The 20,945-nt window shown below is 35.9% G+C and overlaps 1 protein-coding gene across 2 annotated transcripts in view; it reads left to right on the plus strand.

Moving 5' to 3' along the window:
• Positions 1-20,945, plus strand: part of LOC138694450 (protein spaetzle 5-like) — a 238,736-nt gene that overhangs the window by 123,714 nt on the left and 94,077 nt on the right. Inside the window, exon 1 of one of the 2 annotated variants that reach the window (XM_069818168.1) lies at positions 10,428-10,628. The exons of the other annotated variant lie outside the window; for it this stretch is intronic. Coding sequence (XP_069674269.1) covers positions 10,443-10,628 — 186 coding nt within the window. The 5' untranslated portion in view covers positions 10,428-10,442. Of the gene's footprint in view, positions 1-10,427; positions 10,629-20,945 lie in introns of those variants that run through there. 2 annotated transcript variants of the gene reach the window in all.

Here is a 20,945-nt window from a genome sequence, read left to right on the forward strand (position 1 = left end):
TTCATTTGATCATGCCATGCCCGTTACCGGAAAGGACCTCTGAGGGAATTTGTATTTTATAATTTAGGCGCTGCCTTGCTTATAGTTAAAACTTTTCCTTTTTCTCCCACTTTGAACCGAGGCTGAGGTGAAGGACGCCAATGCCGCTGCTAAGGATAGTGCGGATGTCGTTTCCGCAGGAACTTCTCTTCCAAAAACAAGATCCATAAACCAAATTTGTTCTCTTCATTTCCTTCCCTTGAAATAATCGACCTTCGATGGTAAATGTGATCGGACGGCACGACATCGAGGCGTGAAGGGGGCGTGGAGATAAAGCCCAAAGGTTCAAAACCTTGCCAGAAGGAGAGTTTTTTTTTACTACAACCCGTCTCTTTCTGTGAACAATTACACTCTATACTTACTTTAAAAGTATTTCGGCAGGGTAAGCGATATAGTAATCCATATCATTCTTGGAACATGACTTAGATTTCCACGGATATCATTTTATTGTTCATGCCAACGAAATGAAGTCACTGATTTTTCAAATAAATGTTAAGGAGTGGTCATCTGTGTAGTAATGTTATTTTCATGTAATATTTCTTTTCATTCGTTATCTCATGAAACCTACCTGGGCGTCAGGAGAAGAAAAAGTTGTACTGGGAAGTTTCCCTCCCTAGCTATGCTTCCATTTGCAGCTAGCTAGCTCACTTACCGCCGCCCATAAAGTCCTTATTGTAAGCTACGGCGCACGCATGCATTTGGTTTCACGAATAACGAACGAATATGTATAGCCTATACGAGACATCTTACTTTGTTAATAATTTATGTATCTACGAACAATACTCTATACATATAACTTACGTGGTACGTGTATTTTGTATGAATGATATCTAACAGCACAAGTTGTGTTTCTTAAAGCTAAGCCTGAGGTCTGTAATTTTTTAAAATAATAATGCGAGAACAAAGATATACCCTGCATATTGTTTTTATATAAAGTAAAATCGCTCTAGCACCTTCAGAAAAAGTACATACTCGTGCTCAGGGGGCATTTCACAAAAATTTTAATTGACTATATTCATAGAAAAATCGTTTTAATATAGCAAGAGGAAAAGAGGGGTGGAAATGGGATCATTAGTTTAATACAAATCCATTGCCAAAATTAGTAAACCTTTAAGTAAGTGGACATCAATAACTACCAAGGGATATTGCAAATGAAAATAAATTTAATTCAACTTGTTGTACACATACATTGCAATTCCATTGAGCATTCTGTTTACTGTCACACAGTGGAACAGGTCAGACACGTGTTCTCCAGAACCCGCACGTTTCCTTAACAGCGATAATAGTACTATACTTCATCTTGCTGATAAGGCTGGGCACACACTTATCCAAAAACAATTTTGTTTCCCCAAAAAGCATTTTGCTTAAAACAATTTTGCTGGAGACAAAAACCGTTTGTTTTTTCCGAGTATATTAGAGCCATGGCAGACTAGAAGAAGAAACAAAAATAATTAGTCTTGCAATGGCAATGGAGGATGATGTGGGTGTAGTGTTTTGACACTGGATGGACTCGGATTCAAATTCACTTATGCTTGTCGGGCTCGGGTCGGGCTCGAGCCTTAATGAAACGAAAATATTTTTTTTGCGAATTATGTACTGATTAGACAAATAATACGAAAGTTTTAATACATGCACGATTAGATGTCCACCCATCTAGAAGAATAAACTACCGATGCGGAAGTTATTCTTATTATTTAGTTCGACTTCGAATTCGTAATGACATTTGTATCGTCTCTATTGTCATAGACACAAAGCAATAATTAGCTATTTGTTTTACCTGGGAGATCATTCTTTCTCATACTCCTTCTGGAGTGACATCTCTATCAGCTCTACCTGATCCCTTTGGACTCTGGCCTCCGCGTTTGCTTGAACCATTGCTAATATTCCCATAAAACAACAAAAATGGTATGGGCATTTTGCAAAGACGAGCAGCCTATGCTGCCACAACACCGACTTCACCACAGAAAAGAGAAAAGAGGAAGACCGCAAAAGAGCTGGATACAAGGTGTCAACTCGTGGGCATTAAAAATCTAAGTAGACTTGACGACTCGTGTAACGCCTACCACAACCTACTTACGCCAAGCCCGTATTGAAACGCATGTAAACAAAACACAGGACAGATTTGAATTACAGTATTTATGTATTCCCTACAGTGGCAATATGAATTTCATTAACTGATTCTGTTATGAACTTAAACTGCGTCAACTGACATTATAATTCAGTTTTTTAATGAACTTGCGATTTAAATTATTGTCGTTTCTATGTAACCATTATTCTCTCAATTATACAAGGTGCGGCAATGAATTGGACGATTTAAAAATCGTTATCAGGAGTGAAAGATTATATTTATTTACCTTTACCACAGAAAAAAACAAAGTATATATGTTAGCATTTAGTTTCTTTCTAATTCATCTCAATGAAAAGTCCTATTTTCCAAAAATAATGTCCGTCAAATGACCACCATTCCTCTGTACGCACTCTAAGTCTTCTGCTAACATCACCAATTACTCTTTGCAGTGTCCTTTTCACGTACTAGCTTAACTATTGCTGTGTGTTCGTAACAATAATGGATAATAATATGGATGAAACATTGATAACTATTTTTAAAATAGAGACACTTTGGAATCGATCCGATTAGTTGCATAAAAACGCTATGGTACTGAAACAATAATTGTGAGACTAGGCGACTAGCCTGGCAGCGTGACCACCATGTATCTTCCACCAGGCGATGAGCAAGCCTTCTTCAGGGTGGCCGTAGCCTTAGAATAGGTGATTATAAGCTAATCATTTGCCACATGTAGTGTAGGTATATTTTTTTTTGTTATGTTTTCTAACTGTTGCCTGTATTCCGAAGATGATTCCATTTTTAAATAATGTAATTAAGATAGCCTAGTAAAGAGATGGGTTTGGAAGTAAATCCCGAAAAGACAAAGTATATGATTATATCTCTTGACCAGAATATTGTACGAAATGGAAATATAAAAATTGGAAATTTATCTTTTGAAGAGGTGGAAAAATTCAAATACTTGGGAGCAACAGTAACAAAAATAAACGACACTCGGGAGGAAATTAAACACAGAATAAATATGGGAAATGCCTGTTATTATTCGGTTGAGAAGCTTTTATCATCTAGTCTGCTGTCAAAAAATCTTAAAGTTAGAATTTATAAAACAGTTATATTACCTGTTGTTCCTTATGTTTGTGAAACTTGGACTCTCACTTTGAGAGAGGAACATAGGTTAAGGGTGTTTGAGAATAAGGTGCTTAGGAAAATATTTGAGGCTAAGAGGGATGAAGTTACAGGAGAATGGAGAAAGTGACATAACACAGAACTGCACGCATTGTATTCTTCACCTGACATAATTAGGAATATTAAATCCAGACGTTTGAGATTGGCAGGGCATGTAGCACGTATGGGCGAATCCAGAAATGCATATAGAGTGTTAGTTGGGAGGTCGGAGGGAAAAGACCTTTGGGGAGGTCGAGATGTAGATGGGAGGATAATATTAAAATGGATTTGAGGGAGGTGGGATATGATGATAGAGACTGGATTAATCTTGCTCAGGACAGGGACTAATGGCGGGCTTATGTGAGGGCGGCAATGAACCTCCGGGTTCCTTAAAAGCCAGTAAGTAAGTAAGCTTAGTAACTAAGCCTCTCGCTTGGTTTAAAGCATCGGTCGGCAAATGTAGTACATTTAGAACTTGTAGAACGTGACTTCAATCTCACCCTCTAGTTCACCTGTACCTGCAGGATGTATTGACATGCTTCAATGTAGGCCTATTCACTCGCGTAGTTACTAGCGGCGGCTTAATAAAGAAAAATCTCTTTCAAACGTAGAAAGTGAACCGTAGGGGACAAAGAAATATTATTTCCATAAGAAAAAATATTTTTTGTAAGGAAGGGGAGAATATTAAATGTTTGCTATACTTAAAAGTGTTACTAGCTTACTAAAATAAGAAATGTGCAGCGGCATTATAAAAATATGCATCGTGCGCGTAATATTTTAAGTGTCAATTAATTTAAAAGTTAATTATCTTTTCTTAAACGTGTAATTTTTTTTCTTTTTAATTATATATATATATATATATATTCATACTAATTTCGACATAAAATTTAACATCATCATGACAATTTAACTTACTATATTATTTACAAACTTTATCCCTTGGCAGGTGCTGATCGTGTTAAACAAGTGGCAGAACTAAAACGAAGTTCTGTGGTATAAATAAATCAAATACAACTAGCAATAAACCAAATATAACAACCGGGCCGGAAATCATGATGAAAAGCATTCTCTAGGGGAGCAATGAAGTTAAAGGCCCTGTCAACTTAAAAATAAAGTGGTACTCAACATAAAGGTTTTGTTTAGAGAAATATAACAGTGATAACCGCAAGTTTCTACGACGCTCCGTCTCTCAGAATTGGTGTATAATGATACACCAGCTGTAATCGTGACGTCACAACTCCAGGTAGTTCACTGCGATTCTTCCTTAGAGCTTCACTCAATAGCGTTTCGTACGGTGAAGCAACTATATAGTGTCTTATTATTTTATATATAAATTTTTGTGCTATTCTATTGGAAATGCCTCATTGTCGTGTTTTTGGGTGTTCAAATACTACAAACACATGAATAAATATTCATATATTTCCTAATCGCCAAAGATCACCGATTAGATTCAAAGCGTGGGTGAATCGAATAAATCAGAGTAATTTCGAACCCACCCGGAATTCTGTCGTTTGTTCTGAACACTTCACTCCACCAGATTTTGAAATTACATCACGGCTTAGAAATGAACTTCTGCGTATCAAAACAAGTAGACCGGTTTAAAAAAAAAAGTGTAATCCCTTCTTTAAAACTGAAACCGGGTGAAATTAATGGACGTCATCAAAGTCAGACAAAGACTGGTGCATATGTAAGAAAGAAGATTATAAAACAAGCAATAGACGAGTCATTTAAAAGTTCATGCAGCGAACTTTGTGAGACAGTAAACGAAGAAGTAGGGACCAGTGATATCCAAGAACAAACAAGTGATGATGTCAATTTAAACATACATACAAATTGCAATGAATTAGGTGTGCAGTGTGGGCTGGGGAGTTAAATTTTCAGGGGCATTTCAAACTGTGAAAGAGAGGAAGTAAATGATTTGGATGTGTCCTTTTGTGAAACAACTAGTAGCAGTAGTGACGAGTGCATTGACTCCATAGGAGAAGCGGTTTTACGAAAATATAACAATTTAATAATAGACAAGAATGCTAAACTTTTTATTGTGTGGGAATATTTACTCTCTCTGTTCGCCTTTTGTCCAATACAAATTTCAATGTGTATATTGATACAAATTTATCAGTTAAAACTTTGAATTTGTTTAAAAGAATGCGGGTTATAATAGGTTTTTGAAATTGATTACTTTTTTCTGATCGAATTATCCATGACATTGAAACAATTATGAATGGCCAACAATATATTTATTGGAGGTAAAGTTATTAAAACCTTATTAAAGGAGGAAACAATTGGTTAAAAAAATGTAAAAATTAAGATAATTTTTTAATGTTCTGACTGTTGGTTGCAAAATATAATAAATTGTGGTGAATTTTTTTTAAAATTAAAAACAATTTCTAATTAATCAAAATACCAAATTTTTCTTCTATCAGCAGTTTGAAAGTTTCTGTTCTCATTGTCAGAGTTGGAGTATTCGCGACGAATTTCTTTTATTACGCATGAAGATATGACTTTTCTGTTTCCTCTTCCGAGGGGATTTCAAGAATTAATCCAGTAAACAAACTGTCTGTAAGCCACATAGCTTATGTTCCTATTATTTACCTCCCTACCCTTTCAAAATTAGACTCCGTCATCACCATCAAACCATACCTAACGGTATTCAACGTGCCTCTGTTTAGTACAACAGTGTGAAATGCATTATGAAATGTACTCATAATACACTCAGCACTTTCCTTTACATATCTTACCATTGGACTTTCACAGCAACAGAAACACTTGATGAGTTGCTGAAGAAACATATTGACCACAGAAACACCAGTCCGGCCTGTATTCTCACTGCTTTCTTCCCGTATTCTTATAATTTCATCTTTCTTGGGCTCAAATTGATATGGCCTGATTCCAGCCATGATTCATGGACATAACTATTTCATATAAGGACGACACCAGACACCAGAACTTTACACTAATAACACTGAACAACAAATTTTTACTTTTTGTCTTGCTCCGAAATAAAAATAGGTGAATATTACTAATATGTGTGCCCTAAATCTGAATTGGAAATCCAATTTGCCCTATCATGTACCATTTTCCGGGGAAAGTGACTTTAATTTTTTATGAAAAAAAAAACTTTTTCTTTTTAATTTTGCACTGCTACTGATACAATTTACAACACATTAGGGATTCAAAATGCCTCACAATACTTGAAAAATGTGTACTGGATACAAAAATGATGTTACATAGTTTAAAACAGAAAAAACACAACAATAAAAATATTTTATGAGTATAATGAGAAAAATCTTGGAATTTGAACTTACATTTAAAAGGATATTCTGGATTACTTCCGTTTATAACTAGACCCGGAACTATCTTTTACAAGGAACCAGCAATACTCTGCAAGCATGCTGGATGATGATCTTGCTTTATATCGCCTTTTCATTTCAGATATTTCTTGATTAAATCTTTCCCCATGTTCGTCGTTTACCTCTCCAAAGTTAGGAAGAAGGAAATCCAAATGAGAATGTAAAAAGTGTATTTTGAGAGACATATTACACTCCATTTTGCCATATGCACTTAACATGATTTCCACAACAGGTTCTATGTAGCTCTCTGCCCTAGAATTTCCAAGGAAATTGAGCAAACGTCTTTGAAAGCGCGCCATACCATTCTTTCTGTAACGGAAAGTTTTCCTCAAACAAAGGATCAGCCATAACTTTGTGAATTTGTGGACCGATGAAAATGCCCTCTTTTAATTTTCCTTCACTCAAACTGGTAAACTTTTCCTTTAAATACTGAAAACAACACCCTTGTTTGTTCATTGCATTGACCTCACTTTGAACTGTTATGAAATTTACTTAATAGAAGAGACCAATATCTGTTTATTTATTAGAAATACAAAATAACATGCCAACAACCATAATAAACCGTAAATAAGTCATAAACTCATAAAATACATTAGCTTTTGTTTTGGTTTATAGCCCCAACCCGCGCCAGATGTTTCCTGTGGAGCGCTTATCGAAAAGTGAAATCACAGTATATCTTAAAACCCTTACGTGATACGAAGAAAAGAGATGCATTTTCGGATTCAGTGCACATCAGACCATAAGGGACACATTGTTTTATGTCGGAGGAAAATTCTTGTTATTCAGTGTAATAGGAAGAAACTGACGCACAGTGGTTCATTTTCCCAATTTCTTGGCCAAAACCTCTAGAGATGTTTGAATTAATTTGAACGTAACAAAGTTGAAACAAATCGAAAAGTAACATAATTAAGAATTAAATATCGAGTAAATTCACATAAATAGCATAGTATATGCTTTTTTGGCGTATTTCATTGCTTCTTAGGGTATTCAAAGTTATAGTCTATTTTATCTATATACATAAATCTATATATAATGTATGTATAGTACAGTAATTATTTCATTCGCTAGCATCCTAGTCTGCGGAGATAAGGGAGTCATCTTTATCAGGGGCCTGAGTGGACACACCTAGATATGTAGATGCATCTGGAGCTGACAGAAGTGACATTACATCTGCAGACAAATGCTTCAGTTTCTTTCTTGGGACTTTCAATATTCTTTATGAAGTATGGTCCAACAATGCCTGCAGATCAGTTTCAGCAGACTTTTCTGTTATTTGAATGGCATTGGTATCGGGATAGCATATCTTTTGTGCTTCTAGCACCGTTCTGTATTGCTGAAAAATGTAGGCGATGGATTTTTAGCCTCGGACCTAATCAGGTTATGATGGAATTTTGTTAATTTAATTTCAACTAGAATGGACAATGCTTTTACTCCAGATAAAATTATACAACGCTCTGAACTTAATTTATAAGCTTTTCTGCATGTTGACGTACTGATTGGTGTTGAAAATTGTACGTCTTTCATTACAGCAGCAGTAGTAACAATCTCTCCTGCTTCACGAAGACTCATTTGTGTGGCATATGCGAGTTCTGAAGGACCTATGTTTTGTCTTAATCCCTGTGCTTTTCGTCTTTTATAACGTTAACCACTTTACTAAATTCTAATAATGGACGTTCGACTCTCTATTGCGTTTCAGTAACGCATATTGGAAAACTCTTAGATTTTCAAGCCATTTCTTATTTTGTGGTAGGAATCTTTCAACTGTCCTATTTGACCGTTGCCATCTGGTTCTAAAATTATATATTAAATGTTTTAATACATTCTTTAGTTCAGCGGATGATGTTGCAGGGGAATCGGTTGTGATTCTAATGCGTTCTCTTAAATAATCATACTTTTCTTCAAAATTAGATGATGAACGTTCCTGTAGTATGGTAAACAATTCACGCCTAGTGAGGTTTATGTGGTGACTTTCATATCCTGAAAGGAATTACAGAAATAATTCAAATTTTAATAAATTGATGAAGGATTAATATACGACACAACAATTTTCTGTGACAACGTATTTCATATGTAAGCAAAATGAAATAATGCACAAGAAAGCTAGAGGTTTCACCTATTCTTCGACATTGGAACCAAGTCTCTCGACATATTTCTCCTATCGTGACACTTTTCAGTACACCTCGTTCATAAAACTCTGTTTTTTGGGCGTATAGCCAACTGCGCACGACCGATTTCACTTCTTCATCCGAACCGAAGCGTTGTCCTCCTAGCAATTTCTTCATTGGTCCGAAGAGGTGAAAGTCAGACGGTGCAAGGTCTGGACTGTACTGTGGGTGATTGCCGCCTTAATGATGCCTCTGACATTGGATGGTGTTGCAGCGGTCACTGGTCGGCCGGAACGTGGTTCGTCAGCGGACTTCTTCGAAGAACCTGCACCACCTGGAGATGTTGCTATGGTCCAGACAATCATGCGCTATACACCTCCAATATTTCCCTGTGGATTTCACTAGACTTTTTGTTTGTTTGTTTTTTGTTTTTGTTTTTTTTGTTTTTGTTTTGTTTTGTTTTTTTTTTTTTTGCAAAAATATGGACTAGACCTACACCTCGCTGCCCTTCACAAGTAAATGATGGTAGAAAACGCGTCATTTTTACTCAGTAGTTACAGCTTGTTTAGCCAGGGTGACATCCAATCGAATCATTGCTGTATGTAGTGCAAGATTCAAACTAACTATCTCCCAAATTTGAACGCCCTAACCAAAATAGTATTCCGTTAAATAATTGTTGTGTGTTACTTTCCGATCCTTCCTTGTATTACAACGCAAAGACGCTGTGCGCACTTCAAAACTAAATTCGAGCTAGTGGGCCCAGTGACAGTTGGGGGCAGACTTTCTCTATTGGTACCTGAAAAGCATCCACATAGGTGTGATTTGTAATGAGAAACTTGACAGGACCTCACAGGACTGATAACTTTTAACCTCCGCGAATCTGCTGCTTTCACATTCTCAACCACAATCAACGTGACTTTATTATTTAATATCTAAATGCCGTTAGTTAATTAAGTAATAAATTAAAACTATGTTCAAATATTCTACACACCTCCAGGAATCGAATCCATGCTTCAGCTTTTATTTTCAAACTTATACCACTTATTTATAACACTTCAAAAACGACCTTTCTTTCACCACGCAAACTCAGCAACTGCATTGTCCAAGAGAGACGCATTTTCAGCCACGTATTACAAGCACAGGACTGGAGATTGAAGATAAGATATAAGATGTCTACATGCCCTGCCCTTCCTCTTCAACTTAAGACAACAAAAACCCTCCCCTATATGTTTCAGTTTTGGCCAGGAATTCGGGAAAATGAACCACTGTGATGACGGGAAGAAGCTTACAATTACCGTACAAGCCCAGTCGCTGCTACTCACGGCCAGGCAGGCATACTCGCCACAGTGGAGTTGTGACGTCACTTTAGTAACTGTGGGAAATTTTAATTGAGGATTGTCGCCGTTCTATTAATCGTACGACGCTCTGGTTTTCACAGAAACTAATCTCTACACCTACTCTGTTAGAATCATTTTCTACCTAAAAGTGCATTTTTTTAAGTTGACAGGGTCTTTAAGTGGGAAATTGCTAAAGCAAAAAACCTTTTATGGAAGAAGAATTCATTTAAAAAAATGTCCAAATTAAAGTAGTACAACATTTATGTCCTCAAGTAAAGACGAATTTTAAAAAAATATTATGATAATGAATGATATGTTGAAGTTTCTGTGAACTCATTATTAAAAATACTTTTGTATGGAATGCCCGTAGGTTCGAGTCCTCATGAAGAAGAAATTTTCTCATGAAATCTGGGCCAGCGTATGGAACTGGTGCACATCCAGCATCGTGATAAAATTGGAGAGCTGCAGTAATAGCTATAGCGGCGAGGGTGATCATCGCGCTAAGTACAAGTTAACACCATACTGTTTCAATGATCGTTTACCTCTGCTGGAGGCCAGCAGTCGGCTGGTGAGTCTTGGCCCTCCATGGGCTGTCGCGCACAGGATTCTGATTTGATTAGAAATTAAGTAATAGGCTATCGGTGAAAAGAGACAGGCCTTTGTAGATCGATTGATGTTTACTCTGATGTTTGATTGTCTTCTTGACCTGACATTTATTTTGTTATTTCTAGTCTTAGTTGAAAATCTTAACAAAGATGGGGTTGGGATGGGCGAAATAGATTACGATTATTATTATTATTATTATTATTATTATTATTATTATTATTATTACGATAATAACGCAACGAAACAGCCTATAAAGGACTAGTAACCTAACTTTCAACACCTAAAACAAAACCGCTGTGCGTGGTTCATCTCCAAACCGAAGCGTGCCTATGCTCGCTTTGAACATGGATGTGGGGTAGAAGAAAGTTTCTTGTCACAGCGGCGTACGTGCACAACAAATCGGTCAGAGGTCTATCCTTTCCATCGCCGAGCCACCTTGAAGCTATTTATCTAGCACAGCTTGAGGACCGCGAAAGAGATCTGAAGAGCCTATAGGCTCGGCAACATCGACAACCTTCTCCCAGAACGCCTTTCCGTCCGCTCACTTTGTGTTTCAACAGAATAAACAAGTTCTTGAAAGTACTCGGGCCCCGATTATTTTTAATTGGTTTGATTGGAAGAACAAACAAATGTGAGTGCATTTGGAAGCTGTTTTCTCATTGTTTTTGAAGGTCGTGTCGCAATGTATTTATGTTTAATATTTATCTAATTCCATACCTAATTTCGAATTTTCTTACCGTTAACTACTGTGGAAAAATGACCATACACGTGATTATTAGACATGTCTTCGTTGTTGCTGCAATAACTCCTACGTGACATATTTATCGATTTTCAGATTTTTGCTCTATTAAATAACTTAAATAGTGATAGGTCTACATCAAATAATAAAATTTCCTATATGTAATTATATTTATTTGTTTCGAAAATGTAAGAATTCACAGTCTCCTTTGTACGGCTGCTATAGGATGAAAAATTTTATATTTAGCACATAGGAGTTATTGCAGGAACAACGACGATATAATTATGGTTCCAATGCCCGATGAGGTTACATTATTTATTTCCCTCGTATAATATGTTTTTGTGACTATTACCCATTGATTTTTGCTGTCATGAATTGTCTCACAAATATGCATTCTATAAGGTGCATCCGGAAAATAAGGTCCGTTCTGTGATTACAGCTTATTAACACAAGAGTGGAGTGGTGCAAGTGCAGTAACTTAAAGTGACTCATTAGCTAGCTCTTCGCCATTTTTTCGCGGACGTATTTTGTCTGGCTTCATGTATAAGTTGCGGTAAAATGTGATGAGAGCTACAGTACAATAAACAATCTCGTTAGCTGCAAGATTCTTGCTTTAGTACGGTAGCGAAGGACAGCAATACTGCAGATATTTACAAACAACCTGGCGAAGTTTATGGACCTAATGTTGTGAGTAATAGCGGACTTGGTAAATTCGGTCTCGTCTGCCAAAATCATGTAAAACTGGATCCCGGTTAGAAAAAGTGTATAGACTCTATAGGCTAAGTAAAATGAATCCCGGTTAGAAAAAAAGGTATCGATAAAATAGAGCCCGTCTTCCATCAGCCTAATAATGTTACCCAGCAGATACCGCGTGGAGGTTCGCTGAATAGTCCCCACAAAATTTTTATTTTCTTCTAAACACTTTAAAATACTGACACCTAATGCTGCAAGTCATAATTCTTTATTAATTAGCTGGTAATAACTTGATGGAAGTAGATCTTGTCAGAATTCTTTATTAATCAACTGGTAAAAGCTTAAAACACACTGTTTTAATAAAAGCAGATCTTGTGATTTCTCCAGTCTTGAACTCAGCCATTTTCGGCTCAGAAATTGCTCCTTTTCCATGGTATGCTTCTTTTTAGTCCCTGTAGTTCTTGATAAAATGTTGTCTACACATATTAAATTGAATGTCTTTCAAGATTTCAACAAAATTATATATATTAGGATGTCTGTAATGATTCGCAACTATTGGTAATGCGATTTGTTTTTCCTGCGAATTCAACCCAAATAGTGTGAGGAAATACTGCAACTGGTGAAATGTAGGCATCGAATACGTAATCGATAAATAATATTTAACTTTCTGTAGGTAGAACAGACATTAAGTCTCGATGAAACACTCTTGGACTTCCATTTGAAATTTTAAAGTGTGCGCCACTGACCCTACTTCCTGTTATGTCTGATTAATGAAATCAAGCTCAAATGAAAGTTCACATATACTTTAGTTACAAATATTTTTGTCTCGAAAATTTTAATATACTAGTTTTCGAAATACATGACTTACAGGTAATCTGAATCACCCAGTATATGTAGGCTATATAAACAAAAACCTTTGCGTTAGAGAAATTGATTCGCATTCATACAGGCCTAATTACTCATCCTTTCGAAAACTTCTTCCGAGGGAAATGTTTGGGTTAACATAACAAATAACATATTTATATTGTACTTTATTTCCGTTTACAAAGTGATACTGACTTCAAAACGTAAGAACTGCAACATTCAATGACACAATAAGAATAATATTATATAGCAAACCCAATTTAGAGTTAAATTTATAGTTTCATAAACTGATGGAAGTCCACACATTTCTCTATGGAGTGGAATTCTGAACCCTCTTAGATCAACTGAAGCTAAAAGAATCAGTAGCGGAATTGAGGTTTTCAAGATCTACTTTAGAATATAGACTACAAGGACAAATCTAATCCGCAATGAAGACATTAGGCAAAGTTTGGGGGTAAACAGTATAATGTAAGATTTCAATAGTTACTTACTTACTTATTGGCTTTTAAGGAACCCGGAGATTCATTGCCGCCCTCACATAAGCCCGCCATTGGTCTTTATCCTGAGCAAGATTAATCCAGTCTCTACCATCATATCCCACCTCCCTCAAATCCATTTTAATATTATCTTCCCATCTACGTCTCGGCCTCCCCAAAGGTCTTTTTCCCGCCGGCCTCCCAACTAACACTCCATAAGCATTTCTGGATTCGCCCATACGTGCTACATGCCCTTCCCATCTCAAGCGTCTGGATTTAATGTTCCTAATTTTGTCAGGTGAAGAATACAATGCGTGCAGCTCTGCGTTGTGTAACTTTCTCCATTCTCCTGTAACTTCATCCCTCTTAGCCCCAAATATTTTCCTAGGAACCTTATTCTCAAACACTCTTAATCTCTGTTCCTCTCTCAGAATGAGAGTCCAAGCTTCACAACCATATAGAACAACCGGTAATATAACTGTTTTATAAATTGTAACTTTAAGATTTTTCGACAGCAGACTATATGACAAAAGCTTCTCAACTGAATAATAACAGGCATTTCCCATATTTATTCTGCGTTTAATTTCCTCCTGAGTGTTATTTATATTTGTTACTGTTGCTCCAAGTTATTTGAATTTTTCCACCTCTTCGAAGGATAAATCTCCTTTTTTGAAATCTATGAATAACTGATGTAAGATTTCAATAGTTACCAAAGAATACGTATAATCAGACAGTTAAGATCTTCTGACAACGTTGATGACAGAACAAGAAGACACGACTGCAAGTCCCGACTATGAGCCACAATAGGAGATGTTTTGTCGTCAATTCCTACTGTTATACCTCATATTGTGTCCAACAAGGAACTATTTGTGATCAATTGTTTCTTTCTTCTTAATATGGTCGCAGAACTTTCGTCATTTTTGTACTGTAAAGTTCGCGAAATTCTTCATATAAAACTTTCAATGAATGAAGCTATTAGTCAAAAGATCTTATGCATCTCTGAACTTTACAGCACCCCAGACGGGTTCAGCAGATTTAATATCCGGGTAGTAATGGTGGAAATGTTGAAATTCGTGATTATTTCTTCTTCTCCCTTCACTAACAGCAACAATAATCTGCACTCAGCAAAATGTCCTTGAAGTATACATAACACAGGGCCGCTTTTAATAGGTGTGCAGTGCGTGCGTGCACGCAGGCGGCCAATTTCTAGTGCGGCCGAAAGGATAAATTTAATATATAATTTTAAAATAATTATTAATAATTTAATGTTATACGAATTTTACATAGTTTTTCTTTGTTAAATAATTTACGCTAATTTGATATCAATTATTTCTGATTCCATTGTCGATGGATTTTATTCACATTTTAATTTACTTTAAAAGCAAAATGATGTGAAATGTGCACAGTTTGAATATTCACCCAACAATAAAATCTCTTGTCGATCGTTTTCAACGTTTCCAGCCACTGCGTAAAAGTGTCACTTCATAGTGAGTAGTGCGGGGAGAGGAATTTGCTGACTAAGACTGGTACGTACGTATTTAGTGTTTTTGTTGATTTATAAATTTATTTATTTATTTTCATTTCATTTATGTTCAGCGTAGATAACAGTTAAAGTACGGAGGAATTCGCACAGAAAACCTTAAGATAAATTTGCGTCATTACAACTTTTTAATTTGTTCGAAAGGAGAAACATATTTTGTGCAGTGTGAGAAAATTATTATTATTATTATTATTATTATTATTATTATTATTATTATTATTATTATTTGAAGAAAAACTAACCGTCTCTCCGGTGCTTATTATCGCAAAAGGAAGAATAAAAGTGACATAGAAATGGGAAGATTACGAGGTTTCATGCAGAAATTCATAAAGTAAGATGAAGGTGATCCAACTGCATCAACATCAATCGGTTCGGGATTTTCCCAGACAGTAAGAACGAAATCGAAATGGAAGGTGAAAAATCGATGGGAAGTTTAAAGTTCGTTTGAAATTTTGCCGGGAGGAAGGGACAGTGCCGAAATCAAGTTGTGGTGCTAATTTACCGGGTAATAGTAATTGTGCTGAATTGACGGCAGAATGTGATTTAGGGGATCCTAGTACCTGGCCACCTATTGCTAATAATCATTAGCACTCACACTAACAGAAGGGACCGTAATACCTAAAACTATAAACATTTCTAAAGATGGCAATGGAAGATCATTTTCAACGTCTCAATTTGAGACTCTTACTTAATGGCGAAAAAGTTCAAAGTACTTGGTTAATTCCGAAAAATTAAGTTAATGTATTCCGAAAAATTAACAGATAGTCAGGGGTTTTCAGGTTGGCGACATTTAACCACTCATTTTTCACAGCATGAAATGGGCGAAGAAAATATGCAAAACTGTAAAAAGTGGTATGAATTAAAACACGCCTTCACAATAATTGTACAATTGACAAAGAACAACAACGGTATTTTGAATCTGAAAAAAAAGAAGATGGCGAGCCGTCATTGAAAGAATCATTGTAAATTGTACAGTTCTTGGCAGAGCAGTGTTTAGCTTTCAGAAATAGGTACAAATGATAAATTATATGAAACAAATAATGGAAATTTTTTAAAGGCCATAGAAATGTTGGCGAAATTTGACCACATTATTTCACAGCATGTCAAAGACATAACTCATTCTCAAACTGCTAAAAGTCGTATGCCCCATTACTTAGAGCATGCTTTTCAAAATGAAATTATATCTGTTTTGGCAAGTGGTATTAAATAAAAAATTAAGGAATTTTTAAGGAAAACAAAATAGGCCTAGCCTATTTTTCTGTAATTCTCAACTGCACGCTAGATGCCAATCACACTGAATATCATTTGTAGTAAGAATTGTAAATACAGGCACTTTTGGATGTTGTAATTCGAGAATTTCTTGGATTTTATCCTTTCAGGGGAAGGTTTATGCAATTATCTCTTAAGTGAACTCTTGCCAGATTTTGAGCTAGATATTCAAAATATGAGTGGATAAGGGTACGATAATGGGGCAAATATGAGTGGTAAGCACAATGGTCTGCAGAACAAAATTAAGAATATCAATCCTAGAGCATTTCTTGTGCCCTGTGCATCTCATACTTTCAATCTACTTGTAAACGATGCTGCGAAAGTAACATTAGACACAGTTCATTTTGTAACATTATCGAAGAATTTATACATTTTTCTCTGCGTCCCCTTATAGGTTGGATTTACTGGAAAGCAATATGAGCAGGTTAACATTAAAGTCTGTAAATGATACAAGATGGGAGAGTAGAATAAAAGCAGTGCGACCTCTCAAATGCAATTAAATGAAATCTTGAAAAGTTTAAATGACTTAATGTTGATAATTCCAGAAACATGAAAACAAAGCACACAACTCAGTGTTTGTTAGATCAGGTTGCATCTTTCAAGTTCATTTGCTCAATTGTTATATGAATCGAAATTCCTTTAAGAACTGATGTCGTAAGCAAAATGTTGTAGTGCCCTCAATCCAACATAAATGAATCCCTCAAAGTTTTGAGCGAGCTTGTTAAATTTCTAAGTGAAGACAGATGTAATGAAGCATTTAATACACATAACTTATTATCCATGCAGAAGATTAACTTACACCATTTCCCAACCTGATATGTAACTCCTGTTTCATCAGGAGGCTTATTTAATATATTTAATATGCACATTTTCTCTATTTGTAACTGAAGCGTGTTCTGGTGGCCAATGGTGAATTCAGAACTCAGAGCCCTACATCTATCAAGACCGTCTCCAATACTCAGACCTTAATACAGAAACAAATATGGCTGCCGCTGTGGTCCAAACATTTCCATATATATATATATATATATATATATATATATATATATATATATAGACGGTTCCGTCATATCCTTACGTCAAAATAGTTATAGTTTTCGTATTTATTAAGTTTAATTACTAAATTTTGTCTTAAATAAACCTCAGCGTTAATTTATGAGCGATGTTAGGTTAAATTTCAAAGGCGATACAATAAGATAAGTAAGGTACGAGTAGAAACACATTGCTATTAAGTTGTGAATTTGACAGTGCAAACGGAGCCTGAAAATAGTTTTCAGTAAGTTGAAAATCATACCCTGAACTCCGTATAAGTTACTGCAGTAAATGCAAACATACAGTAATAGTTGTTGGCCATACAAAAAGATAACACATACTCAAAATCAATAACACATTTAAACAAATCAGCCAATATTAGGCCAAATAGGTCTACTAATACAACTTCTGCTGCTTTATGTTTTTTAATAGATGGATGTTGACAACCTAGGGGCATTAGCCTAATTCGTTCTGAATTTCAATTCTTTATGTTTTGTTACTTTCAGACTTAGGCCTAACTCTTCATGACTTCGTTTCATTTTTCTCGATAATTGGTTTGAAATGTTTTTCCCCCGTTCATTACCTTTGTATAGTTATTAATGATGGAATTTCTTCTACACTGCCATCTTTCATATTCAAGAAAAGAACACAGTCACCTTAAACAACAGTAATAAATGAAACCACACTTCTTTCCTGAATATCACTTTGAAACTGATAAAAAGTGATAATAATGTCCCTTTTGCACCATTCCCTGAAAAATTCTTCTTCTCTCTCTATCTGTTCCCCTTTCCATTAATGTGGATTCTTTCTGGGCGCCAGAATGATTGACAGTACAGTATGAAGGTTGGTTAGGAAATAAAGTTGTTTAGGCATCATTGGTAAGATTCGAAATTTCCCAAGGAATACGAAAAGCATCACCATTTACGATAGGAAAAATATCTTTCCTAATAACTAATCTAGGTTCAAAATATTTTATGTGAACACTGTCATTTAGGAAGATAGGAACTGGCCACCCTACCCCATTATCTCTTGACTAAGTTGCCTCATAAGTGGTGCCCTGTTGGTATCATTTGTGAGCTTCAAACCTGTCTTCGGACAGGTGATTAAATAACAACAAACTGTAATTTCCTTAAATTGGAAATTGTTACGATTATGCACTTAAACCATTTGTCGCATAGTAAAATTGTAGGTCTACTTTTCGGGAACTTAAACGCTTAAAAATGAGACACAGATTCACTATTAGAATTACAACCCGGTGCACAACACGAACGGCCCATTTCACGACATAATTAATACAAGAAAACATCACAACAAAACCACGTGGTCATCATGCTTGGACCGCCACCGGCGCCATTTTGGTCATTATGTATACCTACATTAAGGTCTGAGTATTGGAGACGGTCTTGGCTCTATATGACTCATACTTCTATATGAGGCACCTAAGCCCCCAGGTTCTTTGTTGCCTAACGGATATATGATCATACAGTGTCATATCACCACCAGAGGTGTGGTAGGATTTGAAGTTTGAAGAGCAATGTGACGGATGGTTGGGCCGACTTAGCCGGACGATAGAGTCGACACACAATTCTGTCACGTTTGCACAAAAAGACTGTTTGGACTGAAGTACCGCAATTCATATTATGTACTTCGGTACATCATAATAATACCGCAATTTATGGTTGTTTGATGCGTTTACAAACCTTGCCTGAAATGTGGACTCAATGGACCAAAAAAAACTCTTTCATTTCAAAGTAAGTGCTTATGGTGCCGATGGCGACAGAAGGGCGATGCTTAGGCAAGACATAAAGTGAGAAGGCGAAAAAAAAAGTGAAGTGAAAAATATGACAGCGTGAAACAAGCTCAATTGTAAATACAGAGAAAATAAATGATGAGGAAAGAGATGAGGTGAGGAGGAAAACATAAAAAGAAAAGGATTATGATATACGGAAAGAGAAATTGAAGATGTGAAGAAAAATGTGAGAAGTAAAAAGTGATATGAAAAAGTAGGAAATGAGAGATAAAACGTGATGAAGTGGAAAAGAAGCATGTGAAGAAGAGTAGATGATGAGATCGAGAGGACAAAGGTCGAGAGATGAAACAAATGGCGAGGAGATGAAGAAGAGCGTCTATTTGAATTAATTGAGTTGATGAAATTGAGATAATAGAGTAAGTGTGAAACAGGGATTATTTGATGAATAGTTGCAGTCCTAAAACGTTACTCCCATCTCCTCTCCTCTTCCTTTATCTTCCCACTTTCTTCTCCTCTTTCAACTCACAAATCTTCCTTGTCTCCCTCTCTTCAATCTTCTCACAGTTTACGATTTCTCCTTCTTGTTCTTCATCTCCTCACAACTTTGTTATTTTTCAACTTTCACATTCGTATCGTTCATTTCGTATGCTCTTGTTTTTCTGCTTATCCGTTTCTCTCATTCATCTCATACTCTCTACCTCTTTCAGCTCATCACCTTCTCCATCACGTACTCACATTCTCTGTAGACTGAAAGAGTTGTTAAACGAACATTTAAATACAGTGTGTTCACAAAAACCCTCCGTGATTGCAAACGGCTATAAATTCGTAACAGTGAACATTACGAACTTTATACTAGTGTCATAAGAAAGGACGACTCAAAGAATGCTTGTTTTGAATATTGTGATATGTCTAATTGGCGGCAAAAAAATACAGAGTGGAAGTGAAATAACCTTGCAGATTGAAAGGGACGATAGGGTACACATAAATGAATAGAAAAGCTATATTATGTTTTGTGATTAAATGCACGGTTAATTAAAAAGTCAAGTTTGAAGTTTCAGCAGTCCGGCAACATCGTCGCTAATACACTCTACTCGTGATACAGATGTAAGAAGTCAACGAACTTGGTAAGTCTCCGTACGTAAGCTGCTATCTGCCAAGACGCTGCCACTCGCTCGCTTCGTGCAATGGATTTAATTTACTGTTTTTTTTAATTAAATTTAAACGAAAACCGTGCACCTATTGAAATACGACAGAGAAACAAATTATTCTTTATTAGTTTTCCTATCAATATGGACAAAAATCACGATCCTACTCGCAATAGTTACCGAATAAGATATTGTTAAACATTTGGGGGGGGGGGCATTTTTTTTAACCTATGAACTTTCGCTTTGAAAATCTGCAAGGTTATTTCACATCCACCATATATATAGCATTAGAAGCAAAATATGGGTTTCGTTGGTTCGGGTTCGCTAGTCTTTTGTTATTTTTGCATTATTGCAATATAGAAAACATTCGTGACCATCTTAACAAACAAATAGCAGAACTGTGGATTGGACACGTTAGAGACCAAGACAATATCTTCTGCAAGTGGGCCCCAAGGTCCCCTGACTTGAATGTCTGTGACTTCTTCTTATGGGGTTACATAAGAGATTATCATCTATGTACTTTCATCGTCTCAGAATCTTCGAGAGCTACTACATCGTATCTCGGTGCCAATAAGTCAATTTCACTAGATATTTGTTGGAGCGATGTAGAGTGAGTGGGAATATCGCTTTGATAATAATAATAATAATAATAATAATAATAATAATAATAGTTTATCTGATATCTGCTGTGTAACAGGCGGGGTGCATATTGAGTGTTTATGAGGTAGCATTATAAAAATTTTGAGTTGCTTTTCTGGTGTCACCATTTTC

The sequence above is a fragment of the Periplaneta americana genome, chromosome 2 (assembly GCF_040183065.1).
Source record: "Periplaneta americana isolate PAMFEO1 chromosome 2, P.americana_PAMFEO1_priV1, whole genome shotgun sequence".
Classification (NCBI taxonomy): Eukaryota; Metazoa; Arthropoda; class Insecta; order Blattodea; family Blattidae; genus Periplaneta; species Periplaneta americana.